Source organism: Culex pipiens, chromosome 3, assembly GCF_016801865.2.
Source record: "Culex pipiens pallens isolate TS chromosome 3, TS_CPP_V2, whole genome shotgun sequence".
Lineage (NCBI taxonomy): Eukaryota > Metazoa > Arthropoda > Insecta > Diptera > Culicidae > Culex > Culex pipiens.
This window is the reverse complement of record NC_068939.1, coordinates 143,696,383-143,714,497: the sequence shown is the minus strand read 5'-3', so window position 1 is coordinate 143,714,497 and position 18,115 is coordinate 143,696,383. Positions and strand designations below refer to the sequence as shown.

The 18,115-nt window shown below is 40.3% G+C and overlaps 3 protein-coding genes across 4 annotated transcripts; 1 reads left to right on the top strand and 2 right to left on the bottom strand.

Annotated features, from left to right (window-relative positions):
• The first annotated feature begins 4,042 nt into the window (after positions 1 to 4,042).
• LOC120415966 (uncharacterized) lies at positions 4,043 to 6,582 on the top strand. The gene is made up of 2 exons (XM_039577610.2): positions 4,043 to 4,592; positions 4,827 to 6,582. The coding sequence occupies exon 2, from the start codon at positions 4,827 to 4,829 to the stop codon at positions 5,226 to 5,228; it is 402 nt and encodes a 133-aa protein (XP_039433544.1). The 5' UTR covers positions 4,043 to 4,592; the 3' UTR covers positions 5,229 to 6,582.
• Positions 6,583 to 6,726: 144 nt separating this feature from the next.
• On the bottom strand, positions 6,727 to 9,138 carry LOC120415965 (histone-lysine N-methyltransferase NSD2-like; the record flags this gene model as incomplete). The annotated part of the gene is given in 4 exon segments (XM_039577609.2): positions 6,727 to 7,155; positions 7,225 to 7,531; positions 7,534 to 7,680; positions 8,986 to 9,138. Coding segments are annotated over 3 exon segments (603 nt in total), but the record flags the coding sequence as incomplete, so codon positions are not given.
• A 3,993-nt stretch (positions 9,139 to 13,131) lies between these two features.
• Positions 13,132 to 14,633, bottom strand: LOC120415905 (peptidyl-prolyl cis-trans isomerase D). 2 transcript variants are annotated; one of them, XM_039577548.2, is made up of 4 exons: positions 14,458 to 14,625; positions 14,146 to 14,393; positions 13,732 to 14,049; positions 13,132 to 13,665 (listed from the first exon to the last, which is right to left on the bottom strand). In XM_039577548.2, exons 1-4 carry the CDS (start codon positions 14,552 to 14,554, stop codon positions 13,195 to 13,197), a joined length of 1,134 nt encoding a protein of 377 aa, XP_039433482.1. In that variant the 5' UTR covers positions 14,555 to 14,625; the 3' UTR covers positions 13,132 to 13,194. The 2 variants fall into 2 exon arrangements, with proteins under 2 accessions (XP_039433482.1, XP_039433481.1); XM_039577547.2 differs by having other exon boundaries at positions 13,132 to 14,049; positions 14,458 to 14,633.
• Between the last annotated feature and the right edge of the window lie 3,482 nt (positions 14,634 to 18,115).

Sequence of the window (18,115 nt, the reverse complement as noted above, 5' to 3'; positions counted from 1 at the left end):
AAAAAACGCTGTAACTTCACAAGGATTGGACATAGGACAGTGGTCAATATCGAGACTTTAATGTAAAATTGTATGGAGAATCGATTCCCGTATTCGGTTTTTGAAAATTTTGACGTTTAGAGCACTTAAAAAACAGTTTTAGTAAATGATTTTTGTACTTTTTTAAGTGAGTTGCTCCATTCTGCATTTCTCGTGAGTCTTTTTGTAACATCTTTGGCTATTTTCACAAAAATTTTGAACTAAAAAAAATCGTGGGCTCACCTTGAAGGTTTGACTTTTAAACTTAAAAATAAAAAAATCTCATAAAAGTGTCGTGTATTTTTCTTCCAGTGTATTTTTTTCGAAAAGCTCGTCAAAGTGTCTTTGACCACTTTTTGATGTGATACAACGGCTTCGAGATATAGAAATATTCAAATTACGAATAACAAAAATATTTAAAACACTTACGCCCCTCTCAAATGTCATTATCGAGTGAAACTGGCTCCATATATACAAAAATAAGCGTAGGATAACATGTCTACAAAGTTTCATTGAAATTGGAGAGGGTCGGAAAAAAGTCCCTAAAAATTCCTGTTTTGGGCTGGAATTGCTCACGAAAAAAAAAACAAATTTGTTCGTGATTCGATTGTCCGAAGTCCCATACAAACCTTCGGATAATCGAAACTTCGGATCAGCGATGGAATAATCATCATCAAAAGAAAATCATTGAACGTTTATCAAGAGAAAAAAATCCAAAAGGAGCATGGCTCTCCTCTCTCGCGCACGAAAGATCGGTAAAAGGAATCTTAAAAAAATCATCATCTTGCTTATTCGGCGGAACATCTTTTTCACTACTACACTTGCAAGTGTAAGGGAGCGTTCTTTTATTACGTAACGCAGTTGTGGAGAGGGGGGGGGGGGTTGGAGGCCGTGTTACGCTCCATACAAAAATTTTCTAATTTGTATGGAAATTTGTTACGAGGGGGGAGGAGGGGATCTAAAAATCAGATTTTTTGCGTTACGTAATAAAAGAACGCTCCCTAACGTCACACGTCGAAAAACGATCTGTCACATTTTGTAGATGGGCAATGTGTGAAAACAAAGTGAATTAAATATTTTTTAGTGGTGCTGACAAGGAAATTCACAAAAAATCATCAGCAGGTAGATTTTCTTGAAGAATTTCGGGAGCGATTTTCTTTTGCGTGATTTGCCTCCTCTCTCTTTCACGGGTGAAGAAAGTTCGCTAGCGAAATTGATTTTTTTATGATTATTCCATCCCTGCTTCGGATAATCGAGTTTGGACTGTATATACAAATTTAAAGCTTTTCAGAATGTAGAGAATAAGACCAGGATAATCAATATTTGCAAAATAAACTAATTGAATAAATTATTGTATGAAAAATAAAACGTAGATATGAATTATGACCTTTTCAAATGTTTGAGTTGGAAAACGATTGGGTTTGGTTTGCTGAAAAGCAACGACGATCAAGACGACGAAGCACTCTCGTGTGCCAAGAAATTGGTCAGCAACGTGTACACACGCGCGCTGTATGAGTGTGAGTGCTTCGTCTAGGTTGGTCCTGCTGCGCAACGTAAAGCTTTGCTAAGAGAAAAAAAATTGGAGAGAGGGATAACGAACGATTGCGGCGATGGTTGCAAAGCTTTCGAGCGTCGGGTCGGAATCGCGCGGCGTGGGAGAGATGAAACGAAAGAGTCGCAAGTGTGTGTGCGCTCTCAGAATGATCGTGTAGAGTGGCTTTTGTTGGGGACAGGTCTTTAGTCTTGTTTGCAAATTTGCGGTGAACGGTCGTTTGACGACATTTTTTAGTTTTGGCCGTGAGTTTACTACATGGCGCAGTCGGTAGGTATTAAGGTGACGATTTCACGGCATGAAGACGGAGTGAGGGATGCCTCAACCGTAAAAAAAGGAAAAAAAGACAGTGGACGAACGCCTCCACAGCAAAAAAAAAACAGTTGACGAACGCCTCAACTGCTGAAAAAAATCAGACAATGTTTTAATAAAAACAGTTGACGAACGCCTCAACTGAACACAGAGAAGGTTGACGAATGCCTCAACTTAATTCTTAGCGTGAATTGCATTAAAAAAAATCGGGTTGATGGAGCAGACATGAGAAACGGTTGATTAAAAACCTGAACAAGATAAAATGGAAAAGATTTAAAAGAAAAAAAGAACGTTAAAGTTTTAAAAGAAAATGCAAAAGTCGTTTTTGAGAGTTGAAATTGAATAAAAGTGATATTTTATCATGAAAGAACAACATAACAATTTTGAATGGGTTTGAAGAATTCTTAACGGATTTTTTGGAGGAAATTAAATAGAGCTGTCAGTTTAATGACATAATGTAAGAAATGGTAGCTTGGAAACCTACACGTCTTATAATTGTTAATTGAACTGAATTTCTAAACGAAATGAAAAAAAAGAAGTGATTTTTCCCCTTAACGAAAGAAAAACAAACAAAATTATTTGGATTGATATTTGAAGTTGATAAACCACGTTTTTGCAAGAAATGAAATATAACATTTCCTTTTCAAGCAAAGAGTATAACAAAATTTGGGATAGCTTAAAAAAAATAAATAAAATCGGTCGATGAAAAAATACTACAAACTGTAGATATTTAAACAATGTATCAAAAAACGGAAACGATTTTTTGATAGAAAAAAAAACAACAATTTGTAATGATTACGAACAATTTTGTCCTTTAAAAAAACGGAAAGTTTGGGAAAAAAGATACCATGGTTTTTGAAATCTACAAAACAAAATAATTTTGAATGGGTTTGAAGAATTCTTAACGAAATTTTGGAGAAAATTAAGTTGAGCTGATTTGTTTTCACACAAAAAAAGACGATTTGAATAATTCAGAATAATTTTGGAAATTTTAGTCAGATTAATGAGATAATGTAAGAAACGGTAGCTTGGAAACCTACACGTCTTATATTTGTTAATTGAACTGAGTTTTCAAACGAAATGAAAAAAAAGTGATTTTTCCCCTCAACGAAGAAAAACAAACAAAAGGATTTGGAATGATTTCGAAAATTTCAACAATTTTAAGGAGAAAATGTAAGAAACGGTGGTTGAAATACTCTCGTTTTCTGTAAAACAAAAAAAAATCAGAAAAAAAAAACAAAATAATTTGGATTGATATTTGAAGTCAATAAACTGCATTTCTATAAGAAATGGAATATAAGATTTCTTTTTCAAGCAAAGAGTAAAACAAAATTTGGGATAGCTTAAAAAAATATAAATAAAATCGGTCGATAGCAAAAATACTACAAACGGTAGATTAGATATTTAAACAATGTATAAAATGATTTTTTGATAGAAAAAAAAAAAACAACAATTTGTAATGATTGCGAACAATTTTGTCCCTTAAAAAAAAAACGGAAAGTTTGGAAAAAAAGAAACGATGGCTTTTGAAATCTACACGCTTAATGACTGAAAGAATGAAATAACAGTAACTTTCTTATAAAGAAAAGAGGAACAAAAAAAAATAGTGGTGTTCTATGTAGTCTCAAGGAAACAGCGAAAAAATGTGTGAAGAATAAGAAAAAAAGGAAACAGTTTAAAGAGAGAATATTATAGACGCTGTGATTTTGATTGTTTTGCCTTTATCTAAACAATGGGCTAAGCTTCTAGAGTAATTTGAATATAAATGTATTTTTTTTCATGAAAAAAAAAACAAGTGGAATGATCTTGGATAATTCAAAACAAAATTTGGAGAAAATAAAGAAGAATTGATTGGGTTTTCACAAAAAAAAGGCGATTTCAATGATTCGGAATAATATTGGAAATTCCAGTTAGTTTAAGGAGAAAATGTAAGCTTGGAAACCTACACGTTGTTAATTGACATGAATTTCTGAACGAAATGGAAGAAGTGATTTTTTTTCCTTCAACGAACAAAAAAAAAACTAAACAAATAAACATGAATTTGTAATGATTTCCATCTTTTTTAAATAGTAAATGTAAGAAATAAGTAAGAGATAACTGAATAAAAGAGTTTTCTTGATTAAAAAAACTATATTTCCCGAGGGGAATGACACTCCCGCGATGAGCTCGCGATTTAGCCTCGATGACCACGATTTCCCTCGATTAGACACGATGAGCGCGATTTGGTGCGATGAGCGCGATTTCATCGCGATGTGAGCGCGATTTGAAAAAAATCTCACGATTTGAGCTGTCAAACTGCTCGAATGAGTTCGGCAACCATAAAATGACATTTCACGCTGACATTTGATTCGAGCAGTGAAAAAGCAAAACAAAAACATGAAACACGTGGGAAAATGATGGAGGACGATGACGGATTTTCTACCTACCCAAGAAGCGGATTGAATATTCCCGTGCGGAGGTCTTCCGTTTGTTGTGTTGTGGTACGATCCGTGCAATCGGTGGTTCTGCATCCCCGCCGGGGTCCACGACCGCATCCAGTACGGCCACGAGCAGTGCCGCGAGTAGCCTGGTTTCCAGTGGATGTAGCGGTGGAAGCTCGGGAAGTAGTGCCGGAAGTAGCATTTCAAGCTCGGGTGGCGGTGGAGGAGACTGGTAGCAACAATAGAAGTTTGTCCGGCAGTACGGTTGGAGGAATTAGCAGCAGCAACAGGTACATGCATAAGAACTAACTCAATCAGCTAGTCCTGAACACGCATTGCCACTAGTTCATATTGGATTCTCGCCGAATACGCCATCAATCCAGACAGATCGTCGTTGCCAACGCCCACTGGTAAAGGACTGCCCAACCGCGTGGAATCACGCATGCTCTGTCGCTGCGAACCCGGCGCCTTTCGAAGTACGTAACTAATATTCTCGCTCTTCTTCTTGTTTGCACACTTTTCAGATGCCGAACTGCCCGATCTGTCGTGAATCTTTTACGAGGTCACTTGTGACTTCCGGTCGGACCTACTGTCCACGCCTGAGTTTGTCCAGGTTCACCAGCCCGTTTCCAACATCATTCAGCACAAGGCTGGCAGCAGTTTATCGCCGTCGTGGTCGTTTGTCCAAACAACAAACAAGAGCTGGTGGAGCGCACGATATTGAAGCCGATTCGGACGAGCATCTGCAGATGTTCAACATTGATGACTCGGCGAACAAAACCATGTCGGAGTGCGTCGGCGGAATCTACCCCACGCTGGACGAACCGCTTGAGACGTTCAACCCGGAGGATGGTTCGGTGGTGGCGATGGACGACTCGCGGGAACGACATCCAACTACGAGTGGGGCAAGTGCATTGACGAGGTAATCCACGCACTCGACGTCTGCACCGACATTCCGATTGCAACACTGTCAACACCACGGTCAAGACTGTAAGAATCTGCAGGCTTACATCGATTCGCACTACAAGGCCCCCGCATTGTCCTGGCCGCAGCCAGTGGAATCAAACAAGGAGACCTGGTTGAGCTGACCGAGTCTTACCTCGGGAAGGTAGGCAGCACCTTCGACGGAAAGGCTTCCGCTCTGACGCCGTGCCGATTCACCGATTCTGAAGTGCGCGACCGGGATGATTCGCTACCGGTGGCGCTCGTCATCATTGCCGTCTTGAGTTGCGGCTGGACCAATCAAGACAATGTTCCGCTGATAGTCGCCAACACGCTGATTAGCGCGTGGTATCGCACGCAGAGTGGTGGCGCCAAAAACGCCAAGGACAACCTGTGCTTCTAGGAAAGAAAACCGGCCTGTGGGGCATCTACTTCATGTGCGTTCCGCTCAATTACGAGGACATGGTGTTCCACTTGCAGAACGAGTGGATGCGTCTGGCACGATGGTTACCCACAGCGAAGTTGACCACACCGAGAACCTGCTCAAGACGAACAAGCTGCTGCAGCTGGACGGTACGACGCCGATCTTCGGAGACATTGCCAGATGCTATGCGACAACCGCCGAATTCCGCTTCCATCTTCGACCGCTGTCCGGCCATCGCCGCCTTCGGCCCTTTCTGCCGCACATAATCACAAACACTCCAAACATGTTGAACCATTCAAACTGGAAGTAACGGCACGCCGCTCTGATAGTCGTCTCGACCGCTGGCTAGGGTTGCTACAAGCAGACGGACATCATGCGGGGCGTGCTCAAGTAATTGATGGATCCCATCCGAGAGTTCGTTACGCCGGCTGTAACGCCATTGGTCAAATGGCCATCGACTTTGCGCCGGTCTTTGAGAAGAAGGCCTATGCTGACCGGCAGAGGGGACTCAACGACATTTGGTTTTCCATTTCAGCGAAGCCGGTGAATATACGATTGTCAGAACCGTAAAATCTCGGGTCTCCCGAAAGTTACGTGGCAAGAACACCTAACGGGATAATTACGATGGTCAGGAGTTTTGCAGTGTCATTTATTATTTCCCCTTTATTATTCAACAAGCACTTGTTTGGAAGGAAACAAGTTAAAGGATAACTAGAATGGATTCGCGCAACTTCAACATGAGCGAGGCAGCTACTTCCGGTCCCAGATATCAGGGATGGTTAATGAGAACGGTTTAATTTACAGCGAGCGTGTTCTGTTGAGTGAAGTAAAACATGACTACCAACGATTTTGAGTGTCTTTTAATCTAAGCTTCCAGAAAACTGCGGCTGCGGCGAGTGAAATTTGAGGTTACGAGAAATTATCGAGAAAAGTGGTGGCTCAGAGACTAACGGGATCTTTCCGCTAGAATATCCGCGGTGGTAAGAACTGCGAAGATTCCTCGATAGGATTGTTTGGACCAGAAGTTAAACAGCCAGATGATAAAAAAGGACATCCTCCCACCGAAGCTCAGGAGGCTACCGGAGTAGCTCCACCGATTGCGGCTGCAACTGCCGCAGCGTTTTAAATTTATTTCGATAACATTTACATTTTTTTATATTCTTTTGTTACGGTTTACACAACTGAGTAACATAGGTTCGTTTCTTCGTGAACGTTTAATGGTCAACCCTTGGCAAGGTAGAATTCTTTCCACGATGGATCCGCAAGGTACTTTTCCGCTGGCGTGGGTCACTGTTGGCGTTTGAGCACTTGAGCAGGTAACCCACGTTGCAATCTGCACCTGCAAGTCGCGCAAGACCGTTGTAGCCTCCTCAATCCAGTTCTCCGTCCCTTGGCTGACGATCAGCCTGGAACACTTGTCCGCACCACAGTGGCAGATCTTCTGGTCGTCGAAGTTCTCAAAATTGTAGTTAAGATGAGCTTTTAGCCTTGGCGGAGTAAAGAGTAAGAAGAGTTAGTTATAGGAAATGTTTTAAGCGGGATTTTGAAGAACTTACCGCCTCAAGGACTGAGGGCAAATAGCCCTACGGATTGGCTTCCGCCGACCTTCCAAAGCAGCGTCTCGCAGTAGGGCTCGCACGAGTGGTTGATGAACCGGGCCAAGTTGCCCTTGGGCCCCGCGTCGATCGTCAACTCCGAGTCCACCGTCATGAAATAGTAATTTTTGCCCTGTTGCTCCTGCTTTTGCTTTATCCGCCGCGTTAACTCCCCGTTGTTGATCCCCTCTCGGACTCTATCACAAACCGACCCTGGTGCATCTTCCTGAGCGACCAGTTCCAACCCTTGTTGGGTATCCGTTTGTACTACTTCCGTTTGAAACACTGGTTCTGGTGAATTTCGCCTGCTGGACAAGTCTTCAAATTGCACTCCAAGAGCAGCGCCCGGTTGATGCAGTTCGAGTGTAACCCGCACGGGTCCTTGTCCAACAATTTGCCCTCACAGATCGAGTCCTCCTGTTGGAATAGAATAGATATAACTAGGCTTAGTGATTTTTCACGCTCGGAAATTGCCAATTTCACGGGGAACTCAATTTCAAAACACAAAATTTCACGCAAATTTCGCGGAACTTGAAAAATGTTAAAATAACTCTGAAAACCCCATGTTTAAATCACAGAAACTACTTTTTATGCTTTATTATATATTATTCTTCAATAAACTAAAAATATCTTTACTAAATTTGAATGCGGTTTATGGATGGGCTCTATACATATTTTGGAACAAAAAGTAGGCCACGCGTTATTCTCATTTACTGAACTGCTCTTTTAATATTCGACGTATAAAGCTAAATTTTTTTTCTTCAATTTGCTTCTGTTATATCATTTTAAATTTTATTGAATTTCATATCAAAGCAAGATTTAACAATCTTGTCCAGTCAAAATGAGTAAAATATGAATTTTCTGCGACATTTAGCCCATTGAACATATTTTTAAGGGTTCTAGCTTACTTTTCAAAAACTAAATTTTAAATCAATTTGCAAATATAATATCATTTTTAACAAAATCGAAATTTGTATTCTAAATGTGAACAGAAAACAAAAAAGTAGTATTTTTTAACTTTCACGGGAATCATCCACCCAAATAAACAAATATCGTTAAAATTAAACAGGCCCGAAACAAATTTGATGTGTTTTTAAAATGTGATTCCGAAGATAAAAAATACTCTTCATTTTATTTCGAATAAAACAAAGCTTGTTTTTTTTTAACTTCTTTCAAAGCTATACCTTTCAAATAAAAAAGCAGTAAAATTTTTAACACAGCGAATGAAAATATTACTAAATTTATAGTTTCTGAAAAAACTCAAAAATCTGAACACTTCTTCAAATTTTTCATAGCAACTTGACGTACACATATATTCAAGCTTCTTAATTGAAAACTAATAAAATTTAATTAAATAGTCTTTTTGGATGAAATATTTATTAACTTGCCATTTAAAAAAAAAATATTTGAGAAAATTGACAAATTCAAGAATTTCACGCCGTCCACGAAATCGTCAAAAATCACTAACCCTTTATTAGAAAATAAACCAGAGTATTCACTCGCTTAATTCTACAGTAGTTCATAAGATTATTTTGATTCCTTTTTGAGTTTGATGAATTATTTTGAGAAAAATCGTTACATTTTCACACAAACATAAAATTTCACGGGATTTCGCGGAAAAAGCTAAATTTCGCGGATTTCACGCTGTCCGCGAAATCGTGAAAATTCACTAACCCTAGATATAACATTTGATACGGAAATCCATCCCCTCGACAAACTCACCTCCTCGTCTCTGGCCGCGCTGGACTTGATGTTGACGTACATCGGCGGTTTAAAGCTCAATTCGTCCGGGGCAGATTCCTGGGCGTAAGATTTTTCTGCCTGCAGCTGCTTGAAACCCTGCCGTGCCACGCGCAGCCTCGTTGTACCGCTCCATCATGCCCGACCGCTTTGTATCCGTCACGCTGTCCGCGTCGACCTCGTGATAGAGGTAGATTCGCCTCCGGTTGATCCAGCCAAGGTCGTGCGTGCTTGTGTTGCCGCCGGAACAATACGTCCGGGACCGCTGGAGGGGGAATCGTGAGCGCGGGTCAGAACTTGAACACGGAACATTTGGCCCAGACTATTTCGTCGTACAGAATCATTCGGCCGGATTCGAATTTTTCACAGATGTAGCGACCTTCCGGCGGAGTCACTCGAGGTGGAAGGCCGTCAGGCAGGTTTCGCCGGTTTCACAGCAGATGAGACCTTGCAGCATAGGAAACACCAGTTACACCGAAGTGTCACCACCCCCCGGGGTGCAGGATCCAGCTCATACCAGGTGAAAAAGTTCCGGCTGAACCTCGAACTGAACACCTTGTCGAACGCGAGAAAAAAAAAGAATCTTCAAGAGCAGCTGCCGCAATCCGTCCCGAAACAACGAAGAATTTCGGTTTATTTACTTTTTCGGACTGCTCGAATCAATAAAAATAAACATTTCAACAGTGCGGCCAGTTTCATGGAAAACTGCTAGAACGATTTTTTTATGGCAACTCTGACTGCATGAATGTAAATTTTCATTCGAGCACGATGAGCGCGATCTGGCGCGATTTGGCGCGATGAGGGGAAAACGACCGCGATGAAGGTACGATGAACAAGAATGAAGGAATTTGACGCGATTTTATTCAAATCGCGAAGTGTCATCCCCCTCGATATTTCCAATGATTTAAAGTTATAAACTGCGTTCCTGTAGGAAATGAAATAGAATTATTTTTCAAGCGTAGCATAACAAAATTTGGGGGAAAAACAGCTTAAAAAAAATGAGAAATGAAAATGAGCAAGGAAATTAAATGGAAATGATAGAAAAAATCTGTAATGATTCCGAACAATTTTGTCCAGGGCAAATATTCAAGGTACGATAATTTTTCGAATCTACTCGCTTAATGACTTAGAAAATGAAATAACAGTTATTTTCTTATCATGAAAGGAGCAACAAAATAATTTGGAATGATTCTGAGAGATAGCATAATTTGGAATTATTTCGAAAATTTCTGTCAGTTAAGGATGAAATGTAAAAAAAAAGTTAAAAAACATATGTAATAAATGCTGGTTTTAAGATTTATTCGCTTTAAGGATAAATTTAAAAAAAGAACGTTAAAGTTCGAGATATATACACCTGGTGTCTAAACATCGGACTGAGTTTCTGGAGTACATAAAATAAGAGTGATTTTTTTATGAAAGAGCAACATACTAAATTTGGAATGGAGTGTTATGATCCGTTTTTTTTGAGGAAATAAAGTAGGATTGATTTGTTTATCACAAGAAAAAAAAAAGATGATTTTGGAAACTTCTGTCAGTTTCCATAATGTAAGAAACGGTAGCTTGTTAATTGAACTGAATTTATGTTTGATCAATGGAGTGAGTTCTTGGAGATAATTCTATAAAAGTGATATTTGAAATAATGAAAAGATGTACAAAATAGTTTGGAATTATTTAGGATGTTTAGAGTTCCTGAATGAAGAAAAAAAAGAAAATGTTTTTTTATTTCAGAAAAGAACAGAGCAAAAGAATTTCGGATGAATGTAGAATATCGGTTTAAGTAGAAAATGTAAGAAACGAGAGATTTGTTACTTTAACAAGAAAATAAAATAAAAATGATTCTCGCAAAAAAAAAATATAATAAAATAAACTATCTATGATGATTCTGAACATTTTGTCAGTTAAAAAAAGTGTAAGAAACGGTAAGGTTTAATTTGGAAATGCTACATACGATGGTTTTGAAACCTACACGCTTTATGTCTGATTATTGGATTGAGTTTTTGAAAAAAAAAGTGTTTTTCTCATTATGAAAAGAGGAACGATCCCAAAAGAAGAAAAAATTGGAATTGTTTTGGAAATTTATATCAGTTAAAAAAAAAACTAAAAGCGGTAACTTGAAAATCAGAACGCACCATATTCATGCATTGAACAGATCAACAGAAACAGGAAAAATGCAGGATAAAATTAAATTAAATGGGATTTTCTCAGTGATTTGTAAGCATATAAGCAACGATAGTCTGGAAATCATCAATACATTTTGGTGAGCAACAAAAAAAAATAGTTTGGTACTTTACTTGTAGTGAATGAAATGAGTATTATGAATGGGTAAAATAATCAGAGAGGTTAAATTATAACAGAAGAAGATTATAAAGTTTGAAGAAGTACGGTGGCCTGTATAACTGAATCCTTTATTAACGCATTTGGAAAAAAAATGTAAAAAGTTATAAAGTTATAAGTAGAAAGACTACGATGTTGAAAATTGCAATAAGCTTGAAAAGAATATAAACGAAACTTAGAGGAAAATATTTAAAACTGAACATGACTGAGCAAATTGAATTATTAGAATACTTTCCTATGAATTCAAGAATTCTAGTTTGAATATAAAACATAAAATAAAACTAGACATTAACCACAGAAAAAGGAAAAAGACCAAAATGTTACAAAAATGCGGAAAGAAAAAAAAATAACGAAGAAAAATACGTTTGTGTGATAAAAGAAAGCAAGATGATGAGATTTGGATGATCTGGTAAAAGGAAATTATACAGTTAAAAAAAAGTACAAGTAGGCAGGATAAGTTTGAAAATAATAAATTCGCCATTTGTCAATATTATGTGATAAAACTAAGAGTTTTGCTTTCACAAGAAACGAAATTTTGATTCATTTGACAGATATCTACAGTGATCTAAAACATAAAGGTGAGATTTGGAAAATGCATATCTACCCATAATTTACAACTGTTAAAACATCAAAAAAAAATTTCATTATTTGACACTTCATATTAAAAAATGAAAAATTAAATAGAGCTAAAGAAAGAAAACAGAAAAAAAGAGTAGAGAAGGGGGATAATGTAGAGAATAAGACCAGGATAATCAATATTTGCAAAATAACCTAATTGAATAAATTATTGTATGAAAAATAAAACGTAGATATGAATTATGACCTTTTCAAATGTTTGAGTTGGAAAACGATTGGGTTTGGTTTGCTGAAAAGCAACGACGATCAAGACGACGAAGCACTCTCGTGTGCCAAGAAATTGGTCAGCAACGTGTACACACGCGCGCTGTATGAGTGTGAGTGCTTCGTCTAGGTTGGTCCTGCTGCGCAACGTAAAGCTTTGCTAAGAGAAAAAAAATTGGAGAGAGGGATAACGAACGATTGCGGCGATGGTTGCAAAGCTTTCGAGCGTCGGGTCGGAATCGCGCGGCGTGGGAGAGATGAAACGAAAGAGTCGCAAGTGTGTGTGCGCTCTCAGAATGATCGTGTAGAGTGGCTTTTGTTGGGGACAGGTCTTTAGTCTTGTTTGCAAATTTGCAGTGAACGGTCGTTTGACGACATATTTTAGGTTTGGCCGTGAGTTTACAACACAGAACAAAAAACATAAAATTGTTTTCGCTTTTGAGCATTAAAAATCGAATTGATTATTTTTGATCGTTGAGCTACAGTATAACCTCCAAACATCTCTAAAGTGATTTAGAATTTTTAAATCCAAGATGGCGGCATTTTGCAATTTTTAAGGCAATCAAACATTCTAATTTGACTAAAATTGGGTCGCAGAGTTCGAATTTGATGTTAAAGGAAGAAAAAAAATGAAAAAATAAAGAAATTGTTCGTGCGTTCGTTGTCTCATACAAACCTTCGGATAATCGAAGCTTCTGATTATCGAGTCTGGACTGTAATTTATTTCTTAATGTGATTTGTGATAGTCAATCTTCCTAAGATGAAGCGGGAAGGATCGCCATCTTGTCACACGGCCCGTGATTTTTAAAGCAACGTAACATACAAAGTTATGTTTTTTGCAGACGCTAAATATTGGCATTTTTTTAATTTAAACAGAAGTCCCTTATAACTGGCGTCTCGTTTCACCTTAAAATACATTACAAATAATTTCGGAAAAATAAACAACCTCTCACGTCATTTCAGTACAACGATCATATATTTTTGAATCACATATAAAATGGTTTATGTAATAGTTTCTCACTGCAACCACTTGGACAGTGCACTCCGCTGCTGGGCCCGATAATCGCCCAAACTGGCCCGGGCCCGCGCCAGCTCGCCCATCACCAGCTTATCCGACGGAGCCTGCTCCAGCGCCTGCCTCAAATCCGCAATGGCGAGTTCGTAGTTTTTCAACGCGTTGTGCGCCTGGCCCCGCCGGAACAACGCCTTGGCGTTGGTCGGATCGATGACGAGTGCGGTGTTGCAGGCAAAGACGACGTTTTCGTGGTCGGCTTCCTTGAGCAGAGCCGCGGCCAGGTTGAGCGAGTTGGCCAGCTGGAACTGTTCCAGCCGGGTGCGGTCTTCTATTTGGCGGATTTTGTTGTTGAAGAAGTTGTAGTAGCGTTCGGCTTTTTTGTACCGCCGACAGGCGTCCACCCACTGTTTGTGCTTGTAGAAGTGGTTTCCGGCTTCTTTGATGGCAGCGAGCTGGTCGAGCATTTCGGAAATCTGGAAGCGGGTGAGAGAGATTTGAGAACGGGATTCCCTTTTCAACATGATAAATTGCCAACTTGCCGTGAAATCATTCTCGAACTTGGTCCAATCTTTGGGGAACGGTGGCAGCGTGTCCACGGTTCCGTCGGCATCGTTGATGCCCCAATCGCCGCCTGCCGGAATCTGGCCACAGTCGTAGATCGTGATTTCCTTCGTCGGTTCCCCCTCCTCGGTGGTGTACTTCTCCATCTCCCCAATGATGCCGATTCCCCGAATTACGTACCCTACGACCACGTTGGTTCCATTGAGGTGGGGACACTCGCCGGAAGTTATAAAGAACTGCGAGTTGTTTGTGTGCTCTTTGCCGTGATTGGCCATGCTAACGGCACCGTCCTCGTGCTGAAAAGAAGTAATCAAGTAATTTTCTAAGAATTGTTTGCCACCCTTTTCCAAGAACCACAAATCCTTCATCTTCACAACTTCCCAGAAACTCACCAACAGCGTAAAGTTCTCGTCCTCAAACGTCTTCCCGTAGATGCTTTCGCCGCCACTCCCACCACCGCCGGAAATGTCCCCACCCTGGCTCATAAACAGCGACTTGACCCGGTGGAACCGGGTGTCCTTGTAGTGCAGCTTGACGCCGGTTAGCGGCGACACGCCCCGCTCGCCGGTGCATAGCGCCCGGAAGTTCTCCGCCGTCCTCGGTACCACATCGGCCCGCAGCTCGATCAACAAGCGACCAACTGGAAAAGAACCGCAATCTTATGTTGCAGCCCGGAAACGAAACGACGTAATTAGAGCCCACACCTTTTTCGTCGCCGATTTTCACGTCGAAATACACCAGCGGATTGTTTGGATTCGCAATCTCACGGTTCAGATTGATTGCCGGTCCGGTTTCGGACATTGTTGCGAGAAGTGAGCTGCTTACTATGAACACAGTTTTAAATTAATTTTTGATTTTAAAATATCGGGAAGAACGGAGCAGCTGGATTCGATAAAAAAGGATGGAAAACAAACTGGAACAACAACAACAACAAAGTTTCAACCTCTGTCAAATGACATTTCTCGACAGTGTTGCCGGTTTCAGCTATTTTGATACCGTCAACCAAAACCACTCAAAATCGGCTTCTGCCGAATTCTTCAATTCTTAAATTCTTAAATTCTTAAATTCTTAAATTCTTAAATTCTTAAATTCTTAAATTCTTAAATTCTTAAATTCTTAAATTCTTAAATTCTTAAATTCTTAAATTCTTAAATTCTTAAATTCTTAAATTCTTAAATTCTTAAATTCTTAAATTCTTAAATTCTTAAATTCTTAAAATCCTTAAATTCTTAAATTCTTAAATTCTTAAATTCTTAAATTCTTAAATTCTTAAATTCTTAAATTCTTAAATTCTTAAATTCTTAAATTCTTAAATTCTTAAATTCTTAAATTCTTAAATTCTTAAATTCTTAAATTCTTAAATTCTTAAATTCTTAAATTCTTAAATTCTTAAATTCTTAAATTCTTAAATTCTTAAATTCTTAAATTCTTAAATTCTTAAATTCTTAAATTCTTAAATTCTTAAATTCTTAAATTCTTAAATTCTTAAATTCTTTGGTAACTAAGTTTTAAAATACCGTCATCAGGGGTGACATTGGGTCTGGGGGGTGAGAATGGGTCCTACAAAAATGCAGAAATTTGCTGATGACGGCATTATTTTAAATATTTTTTGTTCCGTCATTTTTTTTTCGCCTTTTCTCACTTTTGAGTTATTGATGCAGTTTGTTCAAAACTGTGTGCTCTTCCAGAAAAACTATAAAAATGAGTACTTTGTTTTTTTTTTCGTTTTTTTTTCGCGTAGCCTTATGGACTCTGACTGCTTGAGCTCGATCATTGTTTGCATCAGGACACGTGAGGACACTGTGACGAAGAGTTCGCCATTTTTTAGTTAATTTTTTTTTTTCACTTGGCCTGAAAAGCCTTAGGGAGCGTTCTTTTATTACGTAACGCAAAAATTAGGATTTTCCACCCTCTCCTCTCCCCTTGTAACGAAATTTCAATACAAATTTTAAAAAAAATTGTATGGAGCGTAACACGGTCTTTAACCCCCCCCCCCTCCCTCACCCCCCCCCCCTACAGCGTTACGTAATAAAAGAACGCTCTCTTAATGCATGATGCACAAACTAATTTATTTACCCATTTTTGGCACCCTTGTAACACTGACGAACTGACGTGCCACCCCGAATCAAAACTTGACCGCACTTTCCTATCTTACTTCTCACTCACCCTCAGCGTTCAGCGATTGTCAAACAGACGATTTGACAGATGCGCAGCTGCACTTGCTGAGAAACTTTCAGGAACAACAAATGAAAATGGGGGAAAACCGAGGGGCAGGACACACCTAATCGATTATAATACCACTAATCAACTAACGTTGATTTTTGTCAATTAGCTAATCAATTAGCGCTGATTTGTCAGAGCAATCCCACCCCGGTTCAAATGACCTTGGTAATTGAAAAATGACAGCTGCGAAAAGCTCCATCGCTGTTGTTTTTTACTGTACTGGAAAACGGATTCGAAATTTTAATCGGATGTGTTCCAGCGGTCCACAATAAAGTAACCCGCACCAGAAGGAGGTGTTTGCGTTGATCTTGCCCGACGTCGGCAGAGGAGGTGTGGACCGTGGATTTGCCGTTATTTCCCTTGTGAAGGAATCGAACGTCGAACAGCGGCCAAAACAGTGTGCGAGATTGACCACGGCGACCGTCCCTGCGCAACACTTCGGGTACCGCCGATAGTCAGTGAAACAAGACGGCGCAAAAACTCCAGCCAAACCTCCCCAATCATCGATGGCACGTCGAGGGCACGTCAGCAGTAAATGTCAACAAGAGCATTACTCTGGAACATGCACCCAATTGGCCGCAGAACATCTCGTCGTCTCCAAGGCGGCAACCGACACCAGCAGCGGCACCCTCACAAGTGAAATCTTTCGTGACCAAGTTCACCGCCAACTTTCCACCACTTCCCGGACAGAAGGCCCAATCTGGCAAACTGTTCCAAACCACCTACCCGGATCATTTCCTGGGAAGCGGAAGTCATTGCAAAAGGCACCGTCGCAGATACCGTTACTACCACCAGCACAACCCGCGAACACATCATGGAAGTGGTTCCAGCGTGACCGGTTCGTTCTTACCACCGTCCAAACAATTGAGCCGTCTAACATGATGGTTCCGGACATCACCTGGACTTGGTTCCGGCTTCGTTCGACGCGCGCTCTTCAAATTCCCAGCTGAACTCACCCGTCGGCCAAGCAACAGCCGTAGAACCCGCTTGGAGATCCGACCCCGTTCAGTCCATTGCCCGAAGCTCACATCTTTGGCGGAGGATTTGACAAAATCCTGCAGCAAGGTTCTCAGGGCAGCCTTAAAACAACTCCTGAATCAATTGAACAACCTATTTTATCCTTCGCTACCGCAGGTTCAACCGATCGCTCACCCCTAATCCATCGTTTTTCTCCCCGGAGAACATTGTCATCGACGGAGGTTACTCGACGCAACTGGCAACGCATGTCAGCCAAACCGCGCTGGGCAAGGATGTGCTGTGGAGTAACGCCGGTACAACGCGGTCACCGAAACGCATTTGGACATATTCAACATCTTCAAATCTGTTGGCTACCTGATCAACACCTAACAGGCCTTCATCGAAAGTTACATGGGTTTTATGTTGTGAGCGAAGAGGAAAGCTTATCAAAACGACTGTCGAGTTGGCCAACCTGGTACGCACGTGGTACCTCGGGCAAAGATCGAAAACAAAATCCAATAATTTCGTCGAAGGATCGATTGGCCCGGACGGCGCACGATGATACCGCCAACGAATCAACATTTGTTGTCGACGCGCTCGCTAATTAACCATCTCGTGTCGAAAGGAAGCTGGAGTTCTACTGGATCATCTGATGGGTCGCTTTTGGATTTCGTTCCAGTGCTAAGACGGCGACAACTTTGCTCACGGGGAAACGGCCAACAAAAGTTGGATTCTTTCTGCGTTCCGGTAAACGGCTTGTAATTTAAAGATTGTAAAAGCACTCAGAAGATTTTTCAAAAAAAAGTTAAAAGGAATAGCAAATATATAAATTAGAAACCACGTGGTTGGGGGGTGTCTGGAATTTCCTAAAATGTGTCCACGTGGTTTGTCTGCTAAGTCCTGCTGGCTTTATTTAAGTTTGCTTCGGTCCGGAATCCGGTCCTAGCCTGCATGTCTCGAAGATTCTTCTTTTGTAACAGCTACTCCATGTTCCGTCACGGCCAAGATCATGCTCAGCAGCAGGCGATCGATCAAACGCCGCCACATCGGCTTCAAATCAATCAAGTGATCACAGTGAATGGTCAACGGAACGACAACCCTGACGGCGCCCATCGCGTTCTGCATGACCACACGATCCGATCGCAGTAGCTGGTACGAGACGATCAATCTCCTTGTTCGTTG